Source organism: Dipodomys merriami, unplaced genomic scaffold (genome assembly GCF_024711535.1).
Source record: "Dipodomys merriami isolate MVZ:Mamm:240054 unplaced genomic scaffold, mDipMer1.0.p SCAF_3, whole genome shotgun sequence".
NCBI classification, from domain to species: Eukaryota; Metazoa; Chordata; class Mammalia; order Rodentia; family Heteromyidae; genus Dipodomys; species Dipodomys merriami.
In genome coordinates, this window is record NW_027204492.1 from 92,548,403 (window position 1) to 92,571,583 (window position 23,181).

At 37.8% G+C, this 23,181-nt stretch overlaps 1 protein-coding gene across 5 annotated transcripts in view; it reads right to left on the minus strand.

The window, feature by feature from the left end:
• The window catches only part of Usp9x (ubiquitin specific peptidase 9 X-linked), a 114,372-nt gene that overhangs the window by 60,112 nt on the left and 31,079 nt on the right, over positions 1-23,181 (minus strand). For 3 of the 5 annotated variants that reach the window (XM_070040612.1, XM_070040615.1, XM_070040613.1), the window contains 12 exons: positions 19,593-19,738; positions 18,302-18,381; positions 14,889-15,001; positions 13,544-13,762; positions 8,355-8,470; positions 7,988-8,239; positions 7,774-7,912; positions 4,898-5,050; positions 2,979-3,083; positions 2,126-2,332; positions 1,453-1,589; positions 289-437 (listed from right to left, as the gene is read on the minus strand). In XM_070040612.1, the coding sequence (XP_069896713.1) occupies positions 289-437; positions 1,453-1,589; positions 2,126-2,332; positions 2,979-3,083; positions 4,898-5,050; positions 7,774-7,912; positions 7,988-8,239; positions 8,355-8,470; positions 13,544-13,762; positions 14,889-15,001; positions 18,302-18,381; positions 19,593-19,738 (1,816 nt within the window). The remainder of the gene's footprint in view (positions 1-288; positions 438-1,452; positions 1,590-2,125; positions 2,333-2,978; positions 3,084-4,897; positions 5,051-7,773; positions 7,913-7,987; positions 8,240-8,354; positions 8,471-13,543; positions 13,763-14,888; positions 15,002-18,301; positions 18,382-19,592; positions 19,739-23,181) is intronic. The other 2 variants (XM_070040614.1, XM_070040616.1) reach the window with 1 other exon arrangement.

A 23,181-nucleotide genomic window follows, 5' to 3' on the forward strand; every position in this document is an offset into this window, starting at 1 on the left:
CCTGTAATCCTAGCAACTCAGGAAGCTGAGATCTGAAAATCGCTGTTTGAAGTCAGCATGGGCAGAAAAACCCTCATGACACTTATCTCCAATTAACCACTCAAAAACTGGAAGTGGAGCTGTGGCTCAAAGTGGTAGAGTGCAAGCCTAGAGCAAAGGAGCTTAGGGACAGTGTCCAGGCCTTGAGTTCAAGCCCCACAACCGACAAAATTAATTAATTAAAATCATTAACTACTGTGAAGAGATTACTGTTATTTTCCACAGCTCAATTTATCTTTAAATACATACCTCTACCATACAGTCTCATGCTTTCCATGTAAGTTGCAAGGTTTTCTGCTACCAAAGTAACTAGGGCATGATTGTGCTGAAGTTGATTGATTAAGTCATGGCGATAAAATACATGGGGACTTCGCTGAGTTTGACTGAAACGAGAAGAACTTAACAATATAATTAGGCAATTAAACTGTTGTAATCAAGAGTTCACACTAACTACTAAGTTACTAATTAAAAATCAAGACCATTTACATTTAGTAACATTATTATTCAAAGAAATTAATCAATACATCACAAGAGAGATTTTTATTATTTACCAAAAAACCAATATCAGTATTTTCTGACATTAGAGTACACTTGTCATAGGAGTGTATTTACTTATTGACTTCTACATCTATACAGTACTAGTACCAGAACACTTGTGTTATATTACATGCTTAAGAGTTACAAAATAGAAAATTCTTTGTGAAGAGTAGCAAATATCAGGGCACTTGGTTGGTAAAGTTTGTCAACAGTATCACCAGAAAGATACCTAAGTTCCTTTCCAAACTGTTGTGCCATATTCACTGAAACAAATTAATGTTCAGATCCACTACTAATACTCTGTTGAAGAGAAGAGTACTCTTATGGCAGACATCTGCAGGCAATCAACAAGAAGCACAGGAGAAGCATATATGTCTGTCCCACCAAGTTCCTAATGATTTTTCTCTTCGCAGTGCATGGCCTGAACTATATCTAGCATTTTGTTAGTTAATTGAAGATGAGTCTTGTAGTCTATTCTATCTGTGCTGGCCTCAAACCTCAATCCTTCAGATCTCAGTGTCTGGAGCAGCTAGGATTACAGGTGTAAGCCACTGTTGCCTAACTATACCTTGGCATTTTCAATCATTTAAATGTTATTCCAGTCTAACTTGCTAGAAACAAGAGAGCTCTAAATCAATACCCTAAAAGTGGCATTTCATTTTGATTCTAATACTTATTTAATATTGTGGCTTACTTCTTCATGAATAAAACAAAGGAAGTGGTTATGGTAAAGGATTGTTTTGTTCTAACCTTTCTCTTAGGCTCCTGTCACTGCACAATTTTTTTCCTTCAAATTTTGCTTTTACTAAAAAGCTATTTCTTTTCAACAAAATACATAATTGTAAAGTATCAAAATTACCTCCATTTAAGTCTTACCTCAAATTTTGAGGTGCTTCACCAAATAAACTACAAATTTCTCTAATTTGTTTCAGTGCAGGAATAACCCATTTGTCATTTGTGCGAAGTTCTTCTATGAAGCGATCTATCCATTGGATCTTCTGTGTGTCCCGGTCCTTGAAACAAATCATTGAAATAATTTATAGTGATTAATAGGATAATTCTGCTTTTAGGTTATTTACAGAATTGTAAGCTTTAACTTTACATTTACTATCTAAACTTCAAAAAGTAAAGCACTATCATAAATGTTTAATATACTTTAAGTTTGCTGGATGGTACTGTGTTTTACACACACACACACACACACACACACACACACACACACACACACACACACACACACACACACACACACACACACACACACACACACACACACACACACACACACACACACACACACACACACACACACACACACACACACACACACACACACTTTTTCCTATTTCCTGGAGTTCATTTCGATAAATATTATTTTATAGATCAGATGTTTATCCAGTATTTTAAGATTTTACCATATTTCAGAAAGTAGCATTAACATCTTAACTGTTTACTGTCTAGGAAATTCTATTATTTGCTTTATTTCTATAGATTTCCTTTCCTATGAAGAAAAAAAGTCACAGGAAGTGAGCAAAGCAGAATACCCTACCTGGGAGCAACTGTAATCTAGTATTTTTATGTGGGCACTAAGAGCCAGGTCCATGATATCTACAGGCACATCATCACTGTGGGCCAGATTCCACAGAAGGTTCAACACTTTGTGTGCCATCACACCATCTTTATCATCTTCTGCAAGACGACGAATCAACTCAAGTAACTTTTCACGTTGCTTTTTACTTGCATTTGTCCAACTGGCCTGGAAAAAAATTTAAATGATAATGACTATTCATGTTCGCTCATCTCCTTTTGTCTTTCTGGTGATGTTGCCAGTACTGGGGATTAAACTGAGGGCCTCAAAGTCCTAGTTTTTTCACTCAATGATGGTTTCTATCATGAGTCATAGAACAACTCATAGAGGATTGTGGTTTGAAGCCAGCCTGGGCAGAAAAGCCTGTGAGACTTTTACCATCAATTAACCACCAAAAAGCTGGAGGTGCAGTTGTAGCTCAAATCGCAGAGAGCTAGCCCTAAGCAAAAGAGCTCAAGGAAGCCGGGCGCTGGTGGCTCACACCTGTAATCCTAGCTACTCAGGAGGCTGAGATCTGAGGATCACGGTTCAAAGCCAGCCTGGGCATGAAAGTTCGTGAAACTCTTCTCTCCAATAAACCACCAGAAAACCAGCAGTGGCACTTTAGCTCAAGTGGTAGAGCGCTAGCCTTGAGCTGAAGAGCTGCAGAGCTGAGGGACAGCGCCCAGGCCCAGAGTTCAAGGCCCACGACTGACAAAGAAGAAACCTCAAGGACAGTGGCCAGGCAGTGACTTCAAGCTCAAATACTGGCACACACAGAAACAGAGGCAGAGATAGACATACCACATGGTAATGATTGCACTATGTTAATTACCTTAAAGCAATCAAAAAGATGATCAAGTTGTTCGGGAGAAAAATCCCATGCCAATTTTGCCAGGAGATCATGAACATTCTTCACAATGGCTTCATGTTTTCCTGCCTATCAAGAAACAAAGAAAACCATAGAACACTATAATTTGAGTAACAGAAAAGTAGTATATATTGACTGATGACAAGTTATTTCTATCTCTTTCACTTACTGTACAACAAAGTATCTGATACTGTGTTTTAAATATAAAATGTGGTGACTCCATTTCTGAATATACATGGTTAATATAAACTTTGGTAATTCATTTAAACTTTTACTACAGTTTACTACATTTAACATACTGATTTTATTTATTTATTTTTGCTGGTCCTAGGACTTGACCTCTGGGTCCAGGTGTTGCTGCCTCTGAGCTTTTGTGCTCAAGGCTAGCACTCTATCACTTGAGCTCCACTTCTGGCTTTGACCCACAATCTTCAGATATCAGCCTCCTGAGTAGCTAGGATTACAGGCATGAGCTACTGGTGCTCTGTGGTAATATAGCAGTCTAATGATACTGTTCCAAAACTGGAGCCTTAATCACTAAAAAGCAAAATCAACTATTTTTTGACATATCTATAGTAACTTAGAACTCACTGCTAAGTGACCCTAGATACAAATCTATCATTCACATAACCAAAGGATTTATACATTCTACAGGAAATGCTGGGCACCAGTGGCTCACGCCTGTAATCCTAGCTACTCAGGAGGCTGAGATCTGAGGATCGTGGTTCAAAGCCAGCCTGGGCATGAAAGTCCGTGAAACTCTTCTCTCCAATAAACCACCACAGAAAACCGGAAGTGGCGCTGTGGCTCAAGTGGTAGAGCGCTAGCCTTGAGCTGAAGAGCTGAGGGACAGGGCTCAGGCCCACAGTTCAAGCCCCACGACTGACAAAACAAAACATTCTACAGGAACTTAGAACTCACCAATGCTGTCTAAATAATCCTAAATACAAATCTATCATCTGTATAATGAAAGGATTTATGTATTTTCCAACTCAAACATTTCAAACAGGTTACTAATTATTCTGCAAAGTTCTAGGTCCTTGGTGATAGTCATTATAGATCTTTATAAAGATATTGAAGAGGTTTTCATTAGAGGTATACAAAGAAATCAATTATAGATGTCTTCCACACTTTTAATGAACATTCCCTCATTCATTGCAGTACTAATGATCAAACACAAGGACCTTAGGCATGCTAGGCAAGCATTCTTATTGTACTACATCTTCAGTCTGTGGTTTTGTAACTCAACATATCCTTAAATAGCTCAGGCTGGCCTTGATCAGTGCTCTCCTGCCACCACCACACTCACCCATGTATGTACCTATCTCTATTTTGATTCCAGACTCGTCTCTACCTCACCATCCTCTTGTCTCTGCCTCCTGAGTGTTAGGATCACAGGCATGTGCCACTATGCATAGAGATTATTTTATTTTAAAAAATTTTGTTTGCGGGGCTGGGAAGATGGCTCAGTGGTAGAGCACTTGCCTTGAATGCCTGAGGCCCTGGGTTCGATTCCTCAGCACCACATAAGCAAAAAGAAAAAAGCCGGAAGTGGCGCTGTGGCTCAAGTGGTAGAGCGCTAGCCTTGAGCTGAAGAGCTGAGGGACAGCGCCCAGGCCGAGTTCTGGCCCCATGACCGGACCCAAAAAAAAAAAAAAAACTTTGTTTGCTACAAACTACTTTTCCCCAAATACAAATAATAAAGAATATTTTCATCTTAAAATATATTACTGGACATTTCTTGAAATTTCCTGACAGGATTTCTGTAATATAACAAAATTAATTTCAAAATCAATTAACAGGCCTATATCTCATTTCATGATGACTTGGTTTAGTTTTAGTAGCTTTTTTTAAGAAACAAAATAACTTCCATATTAACTTACCTGTGCTGCCCAGATATTATCAAGATCTTGCAAGGTCAGTGCTTTTTCTTTGATGACAAAACGAAGAATCTTCTCTAGCTTCTCCACATACTGTGGTTGATGAAGACTATCTCGCAAAACTATGGATAATATATTGTTCTGCTGTATCCACTCCTGAATTTTTTAAAAACCAAATAATTCAAACTCAGTCTACTAAAACAATGAAGCTTTTAAAAAAATTGTATGTACACACTATTAAACAATGTAAGTAGGAATTCTAAAACACATTTAGGAAATACAAATACATTAATATAGTATGCTTGTGTTGCTGTAATAAGAAAATTTGACATTGAAGTTTTCACTTTCAGAAACGCTCTTAAGTTAGAAATATTGATATTATTTAAAAAAGCAGTATTTACTCAGAAGAGCAAGTGTAAAAAATCAGTATGGTTTAGGCAGGGTAGGTACAGGACCAATTTTAGGATTTTTGGATTCCTTACACAAATTTCACAACTTTTACTTACAACAACAAATTTATGATTATGAAAAACAACAAAAAGGTAGTAATCCACACTGCATCAAACTTTCTTTTCTAATTTATTGTTGTGCCAGTACTGGAGCTTGAATTCAGGGTCTAGTACTTTTTCCTGGCTTTTTTGCTTAAGGATATATACGTCTTTTCACTTCAGCTTTTATACGTCTTTTCAGCTTTTGGCTTGTTAACCGAAGATAAAGAGTCTCAGAGACTTTTCTGCCAAGGCTGGCTTCAAATGACAATTTCCAGGTCTCAGCCTCCCAAGTAGTTTACAGGTATGAGAGCCATGAGCACACAGCCAGTACAAAACTTTCTGAGGCCTATCCAGGTGCCAGTAGCTCATGCCTTCAATCCTAGCTACTTGTGAAGCTGAGCTTCAGAGGCTCCCTTGTGAGGCTGAATTTCAGAGAGTCCCTTTCTCAAGGAAGAGCTGTGCATCTGGTATCTTAGCTAAGACAAAATCTGCCTGATATAGGGCAGATCTTGTGTGCATTTGAGCAGGAAGCAAGACACTAGCAAACATCAGAGCTGGAGGTGTGGCTCAATGCTTAGGAGTATCTGCCTAGCAAGTCCAGGAAAAGTCAGGTCTAAAATGCGCTACAAAAGTAAACTTTTCAGCTGATGAAGGATGAGATTTTAAAATTTTTAATCCATTGCAGATACTGCTCTAAACTATAATAAAAATGGCAACTGCCACTTTGTGGCTCAGCACTGTCCTTGAGTCTTTTTGCTCAAGGCTAGCATTTTATTACTTGAGTAACAACTCCACTTCTGGCTTTTTGCTGGTTAATTGTAAATAAGAGTCTCATGGACTTGCCTGCTAGTGCTGGCTTCGAACCATGATCCTCAGATCTCAGCCTCATGAGTAGCTAGAATTACAGGCATGAACCACCAGAACCCAATTGATTGCCACATTTTTACATTAAAAATTCCTACTCATTTAATGCCATTTTCTATACTGTCTGAACCTGGCAAAAGTTCAAGGACCAGTACCAGGATTCTCCAAATACTTTTCTTCTTGGTGTTGGAGATAAAATGCAGGGCTATGCTAAGCCCTCAGCCCTTCCAAAACCTTTTATTTCATTCAAATTAATGTTTCTTCTACTAACTGAGAGATCCTTAAAGGTTAAGGATATAGGTCCTCTATGGATGTCTCTTCAGGAATGTCATACAGTATACATGAAAAAAAAAAAAGTTCTAGGAGCTGGACATGCTGGTGGCTCACACCTGTAATACTAGCTATCAGGAGGCTGAGCTCTTAGGGTTGCAGTTCAAAGGCAGCCTGGGCAGAAGTCCAAGAGACTCTTATCTCCAACCAACCACTCAGAAAAGGTGCTGTGGCTCAAGTGGTAATAAAGTACTAGCTTTGAGTGAAGGAGCCCAGGGAGAGCACCCAGGCCTTAAGTTCAAAGTCCCACAATCAACCAAAAAATAAAAACAAAAACAAAAAAAGTTCTATGATTTCTACAATGTATAAAATATCAGTAGTTGGGGCTGGGAAGGTGGCTCAGTGGTAGAGCACTTGCCTTGCATGCTCGAAGCCCTGGGTTCGATTCCTCAGCACCACATAAGAAAAAAGCCGGAAGTGGCGCTGTGGCTCAAGTGGTAGAGCGCTAGCCTTGAGCTGAACAGTTGAGGGACAGTGCCCAGGCCCAGAGTTCAGGCCCCACTAAAAAAAAATATCAGTAGTAAATAGTTTTGTTTTTTTTTTTTGGGTCCGGTACTGGGGCCTGAACTCTGGGCCTGAGCGCTGTCCCTCAGCTATTCAGCTCAAGGCTAGCGCTCTACCACTTAAGCCATAGCGCCACTTCTGGCTTTTTTCTTTTTGCTTATGTGGTGCTGAGGAATCGAACCCAGGGCCTCAGGTATGCAAGGCAAGTGCTCTACCACTGAGCCACCTTCCCAGCCCCAGTAGTAAATTGTTTTATGAATGTACAAAATCAAAATAATATAAACCTAAGTGCTTTAAAAATAAAATTCTGAAAGTCAAGAAAACAAATAATTCATGTAGCTCTTACTTCAGTAGTAATCATTCTTGCTTTAAAACCTTCAATTATTATTAGGCAAATGAACAACAACCCATTTCATTCACGCCCAGATCCAGATCACTTTCAATAGAAACTTCTTCAACAAGTTAATTAAAGTATTTTGCAACACCACATTAAGAGTTAAGTGTATCTGAGACATGCTAAGTTAATGGCACCATTACAAAATTTTAAAGTGTTATTATATAAAGTTCTCAGGACACCTTTCAATTCAAGAGTTCAATTTAAAATATTAATATTAACAATTTTAGCTAGTTATTCTAAATTTTGTGTTAAGTAGATTCTCACTATTAAAAAGAAACAACCAAAAGACTTACTGCCATTCGTTCAGCTGTGAGCCACTCTTCCTCCTCTGGATTACCATGACGATGGGTATAGTATGATACACTGGATATCACCTTATTAACTTCATTCAGTGCATTCATCTTTCCATTGAAAGAAGAAATTTGCAATAATCTATAAGAGAAATTTAGTGATAAGTATGATCCTAAAATTTACATATGTAATTATTTCCACAGATAAATAACTCACCTAAGTATCATTTTTAACCTAAATATTTCTAGATTTTTTACAGTTTCCTCTTGTCCTGGAACCCTTGAAGCTAAATTCTTTAAAGATTTAATAATCATTGAAAGGGCATCATTTTTGGCTTCATTCTTTGCTTCTTTTTTCAGTTCTTCATCAGTTAAGTTTTCTAAAAATTGTGGAACCATTTCTATTATTGGAAGAAAGTATTTTTTCACTGTATGAAGAGTTAGAAACTCATAGCACTGTCCAAATGGTCTGAAATAAAAGATATGAAATAAGAGAATGCCTCAGTTTTTCACCAAGAAATAGTTTCTGGAAAAAAAAAAGTTTCTGTAGTACGGTGAATATTCATTTTTGAATTACAACTTACTTAATAAGGGCTGCTATAATCTGAACATTTAATGCTGATCCATTTATAAAACGATCATGCAACATCTGGAACCCAGTTAATGTGCCAAATTTGTTGAGAAGATCCACTAGCCAACCCTGAAATATAATGAATAAAGTTAGCTTCTACTTTTAGGGTAATAAACTACTATCTTGATAAATATTAGAAATAGTAAATTCAATAAAGCCAATTATGTTAATCTTTGAAAAGGTCTCAAACAGCAATTCCCCCTGTGAGATAGAAGCCATTTAAGTAGTGAGGCACAGCTCAATTTATATCAACAGAGGTGAGGAACAGGAATTAAAAGCTATGCTTTTCTTTTAACGATCCCACTATAAGAGAATTAAGTGTCTTCTACTTACCAGAAAATACCTTGCATAAAAGCAGTTCAAATAATAAGTCAACAAAAAGATTAGTACTCCCAAATTCATTTTTTTGTAAATTTTTTTCTACGAATACTATAATCTTAACCTCTAATACCAAACTGTAATTAAAAAGTAACAGGGCTACAGGGTTAGCTCAAGAACAGCACTTGCCTAGCAAGCTCAAGGCTCTGAGTTCACACTCCAGTACTACCAAAAACAATCCCACCCCTCAACTCTTGTGGTGGAATGAGGATGTAGTACAGTTTAAGGACCTGGGTTCAAACCTCACTACCACCTACAACAAACCAAACTAAAAGAATATAACCTTGGTGCTGGGAAGGTGGCTCAGTGGTAGAGCACTTGCTTGCCTCGCATGCATGAGGCCCTGGGTTCAATTCCTCAGCACCACATAAGCAAAAAGAAAAAAGCCAGAAGTGGCGTTGTGGCTCAAAAGGTAGAGCAGCTAGCCTTAAGCTGAAGAGCTGAGGGACAGCGCCCAGGCCCAGAGTTCAGGCCCCACAACCAGACACTAAAAAATAAAAATAAAAGAATATAACCTTACTAATCCCTGGTACTAATAGCTGGTATTTCTAACTAGAACAGACTAATACTTTCGATGATTTATATTAAGTTTACTCATATTTAGTTTGCCCCATAAATATGTCTTTCAACTTAAGTCAAAGAAATTGCTCAGAGTATAGCATAGGTGAGAGAGGTAACAGTTCTATACCTAAAAGAATGTCTATATACAATTAAAGTCAATTAAAAGGTTGGTAAGAACAAGAAAAAGGTTGGTAAGGATCAAATAGATCTAAAATGTAATGTACCTAATATGACCTTTTATATCTTGCTGCCTCCTTAGGTGGCCACATTTCAGAAGCCACTGAGGAGAAAAAATGGAGAAAAGCACCATTTATCTATTAAGCCTTCAGTAAAAACAATTTTGGTTGTTAATGTTTGAATTTTTGTTAAATTTGTATTTTTATTTGATTTTAAAAGGTTAATTGAAAATAACTAAAACTCTTTAGTACTTGGCTCACCAGATTTCTTTTGGGATTCAGCAGTTATAACTTTTAAATAGTACATGCTCATTATATATTTTATTTCTTCAGTAAAAAGAATGAGATTGGGCTGATACAAAGCTAAGTATTCTGTGTATATCAAATAATGAATATACACAGTAAAGAATTAGTTGAATCTTTTCATATTTCTTTAATTATAATATGTTTATGTAATTAGAAGTACTAAAAAATATTACCAATGCTTCAAACTAAAATGCAGCTAAATAAACTGGCTCACCAGCGGCAAATAAGGGTCTTCTTTATCTGGTTCTAAGTTGTCAAGACTTGAGAGGACTGACCAGGAGCCCTAGATAGAAAAATTCAAATGGGCTGGGTGCCAGTGGATCATGTTTGTAATCATAGCTACTCAGATCGACACCAGCCTGGGCAAGAAAGTCCATCAGTTTCTAATCTCCAAAGTCACAAGTGGAGCTGTGGCCACTGGTAGAGTGCCAGTCTTGAGCAGAGAAACTGGGACAGCACCCAGGCCTTAAGTTCAAGACAGTACCAGCATACATTCACAGGGCGTGGGCACTGTCCCCAAGAGCCTCTTTGTATTCATGGCTAGTGCTCTATCAAGTGAGCCACAGCCCCACTTCCAGTTTTTGAGTGGTTTGTTGGAGATAAGAGTCTCCCAAGGACTTTTCTGCCCAGGCTGGTTTGAACTGAGATCCTCTGATCTCAGCCTCCTGAGTAGCAAGGATTACAGGCATGAGCCACTGGTGCCCGGCTATGCTGTTCTTTTAATGTAGTTTTAACTATAATATTACTACAAGATCTTATTTTAAAAGATAGCATATGTGAATTTTACCTCAGACTTTTTATTTAACTAAATTAAGTTTTAACTACATGTTAAACACCTATATAGTTTCACTTAAACATCTTCAAAGATCCTGGGGGGAGAGGGGAGTTTCTCAAAGATAAACTACAACAGTTCTGATCAAACTCTACATAACATGATCTGTAAGGCAATTTACTGTTCAAAAGGTTTACTTGTATCAGCTATCTTTTATTATTATTTGAATTCTGTTTACAGGTTAAGCACCTCTAATGAAAAAAAAATAATTAAATGCTCCAGAATATCTAAAATGACTTGATCAACAACACATTTCAAATTTTTGGACTAGGGCTATTAAATCAGTGAATCATCTATGTAAATATACCAAAATCAGGAAAAAAATACAAAACCTGAATTACTTGTGGTCCAAAAAGTAAAGGGTACCTAACCTTTGGAGAAAAACAGGCATTTACATTTCATTTTGATTTTATCATGTTATCTGCATCCAACTAGGGATATAATCAATAATTTCTCCAAATATACTTTTAATCAATTTTCAAAACATTTGTCTTCTTTTATCAGTTGAGGGGCCTGAACTTGGCCTGAGTGCTGTCCCTCAGCTTTTCAGCTCAAACCTAGCGCTCTACCACTTGAGCCACAGCACCACTTCTGGATTTTTCTGCTTATGTGGTGCTGAGGAATCGAACCCAGGGCCTAATGCATGCAAGGCAAGCACACTACCACTGAACCACCTTCCCAGACCTCAAAACATTTTTTTATAGAAGACATTTAACAATATGAGAAAACACAAAAGTCTTTATTTTAGTAGGAAGTAAAAAAGCAGGCAACTCATAGTCTGACTATATCAAAACTGTTCTCAACTATGTTGAAAGGCTAGCCACACCTACAAGTCATTGAATTGTAACAAAACTTGACTTCATATTTTAAAAATGATCTTCAATGAGAAGTCATCCAAAAATATTTTGTTAGCCATGTTAAAAATCCAATTATTCCCTGTGAATTTAAGTTGTATATTTACTGACCCATTTAAAATAAAAAATAAATACAGGTAGGTATAAAAAATTTGATCCTGAAGACTGTCATTTTGACATTAATCTGATTTACTCAAGGAAAAAATAATCCACCTAGTGGCAACAACACATATTGGAAATATCAGAAAATACCAGCTCAAAGTTCAACACATTCTGGCTATTTTCTGCTTTTAACAAAGCACTCACTGTGTATAGGACCTATAATTTTTGTGACTGGTTAGAAAAATGTAATTCTCTGAAAGATCCACAATATTACACTGTTTCCTTAGCTAATACCACAGAGGCCTAGTTGTGCTTCTGTTTTATCATAATCCTATCACCTAGTCATGACTAGCACTGCATGTCATAACCATCTCATAATGTTAGAGGACCTTGGTCCTATCTAAACATGGTCTCTCTTCACATCCTTCATCAGGTATTTAGGAAGCCATCAAGGTAAAGAGGACTCCTTTTCTCCTCCCTTAGCACCTCATCAATAGTACTGGCTTTAGCTTCTGGGTCTACATGCTATATTCCCTCTACTCTTATAAACTCTTCTGCCTTCCTTTGATCTCTGGGTTAAGAATATTAGTTTTTTTTTAATTTTCCAGTTGTCATTATTTTTTCTTCTGATTAGTATTTTTTAGGGAGAAGGGAAAGAGTTGTTTTGTTTGTCAGTCATGGGGGCTGAACTCTGGGCCTGGGCACTGTCCCTCAGCTCTTCAGCTCAAGGCTAGTGCCCTACCACTTGAGCCACAGCGCCACTTCCAGCATTTTCCCCTTGCTTATATGGTGCTGAGGAATCGAACCCAGGGCCTCATGCATGTGAGGCAAGCACTCTACCACTGAGCCACATTCCCAGCCCCCTGGCTTATAAGGGGACTCAATCCCTCTATCATAGCCTCCCAAGTTCTGGGATGATAGGCATATGCTACCATATCAAGCTTTAAGGATGCATTTTCAAATACAGTAGTCTGTTTAGACTGACATAGGACAATTATATACAGAACATACATATTTTAGATTTGAAAGATTAACTAGCTTGCTTTCATTTATTAATTTACGTAATTTTACTTTCTTTCCATATTACTAAGGGTTTATAGGATATACCTGATTTTGTTCTCAAAATCTAAAACTGAAAAATGATTATGATCAACATCTGGTCTTTTTTTGTGGTTGTAGGGCTTTACCTTAAGGCCTGGGTGCTGTCCCTGCTAGCACTCTACCACTTGAGTCACAGCTCAATTGGAGATAATTGGAGATAAGAGGCTCACAAAAGACTTTCATGCCTGGGCTGACATTGAACAGAGATGCTCAAATCTCAGACTCCTGAGCAGTTAAGATTAGGGGCCCAGCTGAAGTTTTTATTTAATTAAACAAGTAATCCCCTTCTCTGTTTTAAAAAAGGCCATAAGCACTGAACTAAAATGTTACAGCTATTCAAGAAAGCTACCAATCTTACATATTTTCTTTTCCTTTTTTGTCAGTTGTGGAGCTTGAACTCAGGGCTTGGGCACTATCCCCAAGCTTTTTATGCTCAAGGCTAGTGCTCTACCACTTGGAGCCACACCACCACTTCCAGTTTTCTGGTGGTAAATTGGAGAGAAGAGCTTCATGGACTTTCCTGCCCAGGCTGGCTTTGAACTGCAACCCTCAGATTCCATCCTCCTGAGTAGCTAGGATTACAGTTGTGAGCCACCAGTGGCTTAATTTTCATTCAAATCTCAAACCACATCTGTCAGACATTTCAACACAGAAACAGTATACCAACTTTTACACAAAATAAAGAGTCCAACCATAAAGTAATGCAGAATCACTTTAAGAGTAATAAAAAATTACTCTTTGTCATGTTAACAGGAGGCTCAGATTACTTAAAAATTCTGTGGAAGAGCAAAACAACTGTAATATTTAATTTGAAAATAACAAACCAACACACTTTTGGTGATCGAGGGTCTGGAGAACGAGCAAAGAGCTCATCTTCAGGTAACTGAACACTTGATGAAACTGATTCACATGGACGTGTACCATTGTAGATATGAAATTTGCAATGAGGATTTAAGGCCATGGCAAGAAGTTCTAGAAGTGGAAACCAGTCTTGGGACAACTTGGCCACACATAGCTCCACCAGGCGATGAGTATTGTTAATAATACATCTCTGTTATATATGGAAGAAAGGTGATTTAGAGATTGCAATTTCAAATAAACACAATCCTAATCATTTTTATCTTAATATTAAACGAACTTTCTATATTGGTTGCTTGGAGTATAATTTCACTAGTACTGGGATCAAACTAACCACCAAACAACAAATATGAGCATTTACTTATACCATAATTTATTTACATGTTAGCTACTTTCAAAAGCCATAGTCTGTGGCTTGAGAAGTGGGTGCCATAAGTCATCAATTATTTCTGTTCTATGTCTATAGACAAGATACAATTTCAATTTTTTCTCCTTGGAATCTATATACCAGAAGCAACAATTCTAAAATCTAAACATGTCTATTATCCAAGATGGAGTAGATTTACTATCTTCAATGACACCACTTTCAAATTTTCACTTCTAAACTTATAAAATTATATTATAAACCAGAAGTTGTTGGGACTTTATGCCAGTCATAGTTGAAAAAGTTCACAAACCACAAAAACATCATTTGCTTCATAACTTATAACTATAAAACAAGAAAGAGCATTGGAGCAATTATGACATTTTATCAATCTAAGAAACACATATAACACATACATTTATTTATTTTACTTTGTAAGATCCCTAGAATCTCAACTTACGTCTTTTAGGTATTTTATTGCTTCTTTGTCTTCTGGCGAGTATAAATTTTCAGCTAATTTTCCCCTGCCTCTGCCAGGTGCCAAGGTCCAAATACACATTTCTTATTCACCTCCACAAAGACCATTTACACTGGTCTTTCTGAAATGTGTTATATTCCCTGTTTGGTCTATTTTTCTTCTTCAAAGGTACATAAAATTATGGTGCACCTTACAATGCACCTTGCATTTTGGATGAAATATTATGACTTGCTTAAGGTCACGAGGCACTTGAAAACCCAGGAGACAAATTAAGCTTTAGTTTTCTAACTCTAGATCTTATGCTCCTTGTAAATGACCATGTTATATTTAGTAAACAACAATTTATAAAAATTATTTTCAAAGATTCATTTTATACTCTAATTCAACTAATGGGCCAAATATGCATCCAAATCCCCCTCTTTAACTGTCCTTCTCACCTATATAAATTTGCTTATTTAAAGTCAAAAGCAAACTCACATGAATTTCAAACTTCCAGCCACTCACTGCTTCATCTGTAAGGATTTTAGTGAATGATATTGTTAGCCCATCTCGAAAAAATCGCTGACATGCTTCACTTTTAACATCAAGGCCTAAGTAGAGGGGAGGAAAATAAAAACAAAAATACTTGTTAAAAGGAAATTGAACAATGTTAAAATAAATTATTTCCAATTATGAAAATCGAATAAGAAACCTGTTAGGGATGCTTTTTGGGGGAGAGTGACAGAGGAAGAAGTTTATTGGTATATAGTGTAAATGTGTGAAAATGAAACAATAAAATTCTCCCCTATAACTAAGCTAATAAACACTGTTTTACAAAGTTCAATTATATGATGAAAGTTTAAGTATTAGAAATTGTTCACTGAGGGGCTGGGATGGTGGCTCAGTGGAAGAGCGCTTGCCTTGCATGCATAAGGCCCTGGGTTCGATTCCTCAGCACCACATAAGCAAAAAGAAAAAAGCCGGAATTGGCGCTGTGGCTTAAGTGGTAGAGCATTAGCCTTGAGCTGAAGAGCTGAGGGACAGCGCCCAGGCCCAGAGTTCAGGCCCCCATGACTGGACCCCCCCACCAAAAAAAAAAAAAAAGAAAAAAGAAAATTGTTCACTGACAATTGTAAAATTAAAAAAAAAAAACTTGTTATTTCAAGGTTCTTATGTCAAAAAGGAAACTAGATTCAGGAAGAAAAATAAACATTTTGATGGCTAGTACTGGGGCTTGAACTCAGGGCCTGGGCACTGTCCATGAGCTTTTTTTCTCACGGCTGGCACTTTACCATTTGAGCCACAACTCCACTTCTGGTTTTTGGTGGTTAACTGGAGATAAGAATCTCACAGCCTTTGCTGTCTAGATTGGCTATGAACTACAATCCTCCTATCTCAGCCTCCTGAGTAGCTAGTATTACAGATATGAGCCACTGGCGCCTGGCTCCATTGTAATCTTATAATTTATTTTTATTTTCTTACAAGATTAACAAAGCATAAGACATTTTTAATACGTTTTTTATTGTAAAAATACTGTACTGAGGGCTTACAGTTACATGAGCAAGGTAATAAGTACATTTCAAGCATTGTTACCTCCTCCTTTGTTTTTCCCCTACCATCCCTTCCCTCCCACCTCTACAACTACACTCCCCCCACCCCAAATTGTAAAGTTTGTTTTTCAACATGGTGTCACATAAGACATTCTTTAAACATGAGAACGTTTATTGTAAGATAAATGATATTTCTTGCCAGGGAGGATAGACCCAGGGCAAGGTACTAAAGATATTAATTTTATTATAGTGGTTACTAGTTATAACACATCCAAGGTGCTATGGTTTGGATGTGTCCCCAAAGGCCTTGGTCTGTAGTACTATGGAGGTAGTAAAATGTTTAAGAGGTAGACTAGTGTGAAGTCTTAGGTCAGTAAGGAGTGTGCCCTCACTTTCAAAAGCAATTAAAGAACTGTAATTTCTTCATCTTTTTTGTTCCCTGGCTACCAGAAGGTGAGGAGCTTTACCCTACCATATACTCCTTGCCATGATGTACTGAGTCATCACAGGCTTAAAAGCAACTGGGTCAATCAACTATGTAAAGAAATCTCCCAAACTGTCAACCAAAATAACCTTTTTCTCTTTATGAGCAGATTGTTTCTGGTATTTGTTATAATAACAAAAGGCTAATATACTTTAAGTATTTAAAAATGAACTTTGCTTTTTTATTTCTATCTCTGATGTGTTAAAATGAGTTTAGAGTCTGGGTGCTGGTAGCTCATACCTGTAATCCTAGCTATTCCGGAGGCTGAGATCTGAGGATTGCAGTTCTAAGCCAGTCCAGGCAAGAAATGTCTGTGAGACTCTTATCTCCAATTAACCACCAGAAAACCAGAAGTAGTTCTGTGGCTCAAAGTGATAGAGTGCTAGCCTTGAACAAAAAGAGCTTAGGGATAGTGCCGAGGCTGCAAGTTCAAAAGCCCCATGACCACCATCACCAACAAAAAGAATTTAGAGTACTTTTACTCAGTGTGTGTACGTGTGTGTTGGCACGAGAGCTTGGCATGAGAGCTTGGCTCTATCACTTAAGCAACATCTCCATTTTCAACTTTTTGATGGTTAACTGGAGATAAGAGTCTCTTGGATTTGTCTACTCTGGCTTAGCTTTCAACTGTAATCCTCAGATCTCAGCTTCCTTAGTACTATATCACTCTAAAATATGCTGAAAGAACTGTACCTATAGTAGACCAAAGTAAATGAATAAAAATACTAATTCCAATGTTACACTTTTACATTTGGATAATTTTATAATTTTTTATTGTCAAGGTAATGTACAGAGAGGGGTTACAGTTACATAAGGTAATAAGTACTTGTCAAACTTATTAACCCTTCCCTCATTTTTCTCCTACTTTGACTCCTCCTTTTTATAACTTTTTAACCATAGAATCCTATCCTTCAAATCTTGTAGGAAAAACCATGTACTTTCTGTGTATTTAAAACATGTGAAGCCAGGTGCCAGTGGCTCACGCCTGTAATCCTAGCTACTCAGGAGGCTGAGATCTGAGGATCACAATTCAAAGATAGCCTAGGCAGTAAAGTCTGAGACTCTTATCTCCAACTAATCACTCCCCCCAAAGAAATTCAGAAGTGGAGCTGTGGCTCAATTAGCAGAGTGCTACAGTGAGCAAAAAAGTTCAGGGATAGCACCCTGGACCCGAATTCAACCCCAGGAATGACACACACATATTTCTTGTCTAACACTGGAATTCATAAACACCTTTGAAGGCTGCTGAAAGGATATAAGCCATTGAAAGTGTTTTGTTTTGTTTTTTGTCGGTCATGGGGCTTGAACTCTGGGCCTGGGCGCTGTCCCTTAGCTCTTCAGCTCAAGGCGAGCGTTCTACCGCTTGAGCCACAGTGCCACTTCCAGTTTTCTAGTGGTTTATTGGAAATAAGAGTCTCATGGTCTTTCCTGCCTGGGCTGGCTTTGAACCGAGATCCTCAGATCTCAGCCTCCTGAGTAGCTAGGATTACAGGTGTGAGCCACCTGCGCCCGGCTGATGAAAGTGTTTATTAACAGATGAAATTTTCAAGGACAAAGTGAAACTTTAGTAGCATATATTAAGGACAGCACAATAGCTGGGTACTGATGGCTCACACCTATAATTCTAGCTACTCAGTGGGCTACGATCTAAGTATCAATATCAATGTTCAAAGCCATACCAGGTAGACAAATCTGAGAGACTCTTATCTACAATTAACCAGGCCAAATGTGGAGGTGGGGCTCAAGTGCCAGCCTTGAGTAGAAAAAACAGGTAAAAGTGAGTACGGTGCTGAGTTCAAGCCCCAATACCTGTTTAAAAAAAAAAGAAGGGAAACAAAAGAAACAAAGCAAAGAGGAAGCATAGTTGTAGAACTTACCTTTCTTACTAAGATCAATAGCAGCTTCTAAAAGCACTTCTAATTCCCCTTTCGGCAAGACAGGAACCACCCATCGAGGCCTGACAGGTTTTATATAATAAAGAGAGGTTTACTGATTGTACTATTGGTACTATAAATGAGGTACAAATTATAACAATTTATCTCAATATACAAATATTAATACTAAAATAGCATTAAGCCTCATGCAAGGCTGGCAGAATATCTGTTTTGTATAATTAAGGGTCATCACCAAAGAAAGATTCAGCAATGAGGGAAGAAAACTAAATTAATTCAATAACACAGTATGAGATTACTATGATAATAAAAATCAACTGAATTAGGCATTATAGATGTCTAGTATAATTTCACAAGAATGGGTTCTTTCAGGATTTAGATGACACAGCCTTGAACTTCTTCACAAAGAGCAAAAAAATTTACGAGTCAAGGCTGATTAATGTCCCATAATGCATTACCTTTCTCAGAAGACTAAGTGAGCTGTGGGTCTTGTGATCTCCATAAAGTGCCACTTTCCCTTAATCAAGGAGGCAGCCTACACTCAAGTAGCACCCCATCTCTTTTGCCAGGGCTACCCAAACTATCTAGTTCTCCATGCCTTTCCAAGTACTTCCTCCTTATTATTACCCAATTTATTCACCATACCCAGAAAAGGCAGTCTCCTCTTCTTTTCATTCTTTGTCTTAAGGGCTGGCAAAAACCCCCAAATATCCCCACATTTTAATAAGAGGTATCCTGTTACTGACCAACTTATTGGTTACAAATGTAAACTACTTTCTTCATTGTTTTTATTTATATTTAAAAACACCCTTTGCAGGGCTGCAAACAGTTGAAGTGGTAGGTAGTATGCCTGTGTTTGCCTAAGAGGCCCCAGACCCTGGGTCTGATCCCTACTACATGTATACACACATGCAAAAAAGATCCTGCACTCTCAAGGATTCACAAAAGGCAGGCTCTAAGGAACTCAGTCTCCTCATAACTTCAGGGCCATACCAGTTATTAAAGTCAACCAGTGAACTAACACATCAATGACAAAGTTTCCCTTATCCCTCTGGATAGCCACTATTCACTTACTAAATCCATTAAGAATGGTTACAAAGTATGGCTACAAAGTACTTGGTAGTGACAAACATGTGAAAAACATTAAGGCAGCAGTGCAGTTACTATGGCATTCCTCTTCAGATTTCTCAGTTTCTTAACTACCATAAGACACTACACTGAAAAACTTTTCTTGTATATTGCACATATTATACAAAACCAAACACAATGAACTGACCTGTTGATCATATCATCCAACTTTGCCAAGTCGGTATGTGGAAATGCAGGTTCCTCATCTTCAATCTGTGGTGGGGCATCACCTTGACCTTGCTCATCTGGAGGAGTTGCCGGGGAATTTTCATTGGAAGAATCAGGCGATGAAGTCTTGATACAAATCAAATATTCCAGATTTAAGTTTCTATAATTTACAATTTTTCAATAATTCAAACACCAACAGATTAATGTAAATTTTAAGTTTTTTGTAAACACTATAAACAAAGATAATATTGAAATTTTATGTTTCAATCTTTGATGATTTAAAATAATTTCACTGAACTGCATTCAACACCCTACTGAAGAATCTTATGGTTATTTAATAAGAAAACAAGTTCCATCTGTAAAGTCACACAGCTCAAACTGTCAGGCTAAATTCAGGTTTACTCTAAAGTTTGTGCCTTAATCACAACTCATACTTCCTCTCTGCTTACTTCCCATAATGTGAGTATGATATAGAAATTCTTGTGTAAATATAAAACATCAAATTCTATAAATTAAGAAGTTTCTACCTTTTAAAAAATTTTGTACTGGTCTTAGGGCTTGAAATCAGCTTTTTTGCTCAAGGCTAGCACTCTACTGACCACTTGAGCCATACCTTCACTTCTCACTTCTCGCTAGCTAATTGGAAATAAGAGTCTCACAGACTTTCCTACTTGGGCTGGCTTTGAACCCTGATCCTCACATCTCACCTTCCCGAGAGTAGCTATTATTACAGGCTACTGGTGTCAGCCACTGACGTCCGGTCAAAAAATTCAATTTTTTTCTTAGGATAGGATCCTAGAAATTTAATTACTAAGACCACTGTAAAACAACCCTACAAGACTACTGGCATATGGACCAATTCTATTCTAGTACCTTCCCAGCAACCATATTCACCCCGTAATACCATTACCACTATGTTTTACTGCTTGCCAGAGTCCCAAATTTTCTTTCATATCCTACCAGGTGTTAATGGCTCACACCTATAATCCTAGCTACACAGAAAGTTGAAATTTGAGGGCTATGGTTCAAGGCCAGCTCAGGAGAAAAAGTTCATGAGCTTATTATCTCCAATTAATCACAAAAAAACCAGCTGGAAGTGGAGCTGTGGCTCAAGTAGTAGAGTGCTAGCTTTCAGCAAAAATACTAATGGACAGTCCCCAGGTCCCAAGCCTGAGGTCTGGCACAAAATAAAAGAAAAAACAAGTCCTGACCAGGTGCTGGTGGTATATGCCAACAATCTTAGCTATTCAGGAAGCTGAGAGATGAAGGGTCTTTGCTAGGCAGGACAGAAAGGTTTGTGAGACTCCATCTCCAAAATTTTAAGCAAAAAGCCAAACTGGCCAGACTAGTGGGGTGGCTCAATTAAGTGGTAGAGTACCAGCCAACCAAGCAAGCCTGGTAAGTGTGAGGCCCTGAATTAACCTGGCACTTGGGGAAAGAGGGGGGAGGGAGAAAGAGGGGAGGGAAGGAGAGGAGAAAGGGAGAGAGGGATGGAGAGAACATGAGCAAGGGCACAGGCACCCTAAGTTGGGCAGTAATGCTTTGGTTCCTTTATGGCCAAAAAAATGTCAAAACTAGTAAAATAACTAAAATCCTACCATTAAGAAGCAGAGAATACCAAAGCAAAAGTGAGAAATTCTACTGTGAGCAGTTCTATAAAAAAAATAGAATATAATTTGTTTCTGTTCTTTTGTTTTAAACTTAGTCATCCTTAAATAGGAAAAAATGGGTATATAATACATAATATATTCTGTTAGTATTCTAAATTCAAGCTCTAAAAATCAAGTATATATTTTAAAAGGTCAGCTGTGTTGTTACTTTGGAAAAGAGTATTCCAGTTTACCATGTTGTGTTGGCATTGTACAGAAATTAATAGTCATATTGGTCTAGATATGTTAATCTTAATTTTTTCCAGTGGGCTCGATTACAGAGCCTAAAATTATTCACTATACCATCAAGTGTGTGTGCGTGCATGTGTGTGTGTGTGTGTGTGTGTGTGTGTGTGTGTAATGTATGGATTAATGTATACTATATATATGTATGCTCTAGTAATTATTAAATAAAAAATAAATCTAAGGTAAAGAAAAGGTTATTTTTTACAAACATTGCAAAAAGGGGTTAGAATTCCATGTATAATGCAAATAATAAAATGCTAAAGAAAGAGGGGAAAATACTGGAACTCTTAACTACTAGAGCACCATGAGTGCTTTCAGGAGAACATGAGGCCCTGTGTTCAAGCCATAGTACTGGCAAAAAAAAAAAATAAATAAAAAGGGGTGTGTGTATGAAATGGAAGCTAGGCACTGGTGGCTCATGCTATTTGTGAGGCTGAGAACAGGAAGATCAAGGTTCAGGGTTGGCTGGGGCAGAAGTCAGCTGGGCAGCAAAAAGATCCCTTATTATCCCATATCTGGACAAGGTTGCATGCATTTGTTACCTTAAACTACATGGGAGGTTGACACTGGGAGAATTGTAGTGCCAGGCTGGCCCAGCCAGAACAGTTCACAAGATTGTATCCAAGGAAAGGATGCTGAATACAGTGGCATGACCCTGCGATTCCAGGGATGACAGGAGTGTGCCTTAGAAGTGGCAAGACCCTATCCCAAAAATAATCAGTAAAAAATAGGGCTGGAGGTGGGGGGTCAGCAGTATCTTGCCATTGTAACAAGTTCAAACCCCCAGTCCAAAAAAACAAACAAAAAAACAAAACATGAAAACTGAAAAACAAAATTGACATACTTATTTGGGCTGGGAATCTAGCTTGTTCATTTCTCTAAAATGGCAGACAAAGGGGAGAAAGAAAAAGAAGTCAGACTAATGATAGGAATCATCTACCTACTATGTAACAGTAAGAAATTATCCTCATATAACAAATGTAAGTACAATAACATTTTTTTGGCTTAAAATTTATTCAAATTCAACAAAACCATGTATCAACTATAAGATGCATGTTTAGGAATAACACCTGAACAACTCGTCTAAGTTATCCAAAAAGTATTTGAGCTCTATCACAAATTTTAATGTTTGCTTTATTCAGCTCAATATTTTGCAATATTAAAACTATGTTTGTTAAAAAAGAGGGCTGAAGCCGGTCGCTGGTGGCTCACGCCTGTAATCCTAGCTACACAGGAGGCTGAGATCTGAGGATCGCGGTTCAAAGCCAGCCCGGGCAGGAGAGACCGTGAGACTCCTATCTCCAATAAACCACCAGAAAACCGGAAGTGGCGCTGTAGCTCAAGTGGTAGAGCGCTCGCTTTGAGCTGAAGAGCTGAGGGACAGCGCCCAGGCCCAGAGTTCAAGCCCCACGACCGACAAAAAAAAAAAAAAAAAAGAGGGCTGAAATCAATTATCTAACTTCCACTTTAGGGAATTAGAAAAATATCACACTGAATCCAAAGTAAAAAGAATGTGGAAATAATGGTAGAAATAAAAACACGTGTGTGTGTGTGTGTGTGTGTGTCTATGCATTGGGTCAGTTATCAAAGCCAAAACAAAGCTTTTTGGAGAAGGTTTAATTAGACGTTGGAAAATTAGACGTTGGAAAGCTTCTAGAAAGATTCATCAGGAGA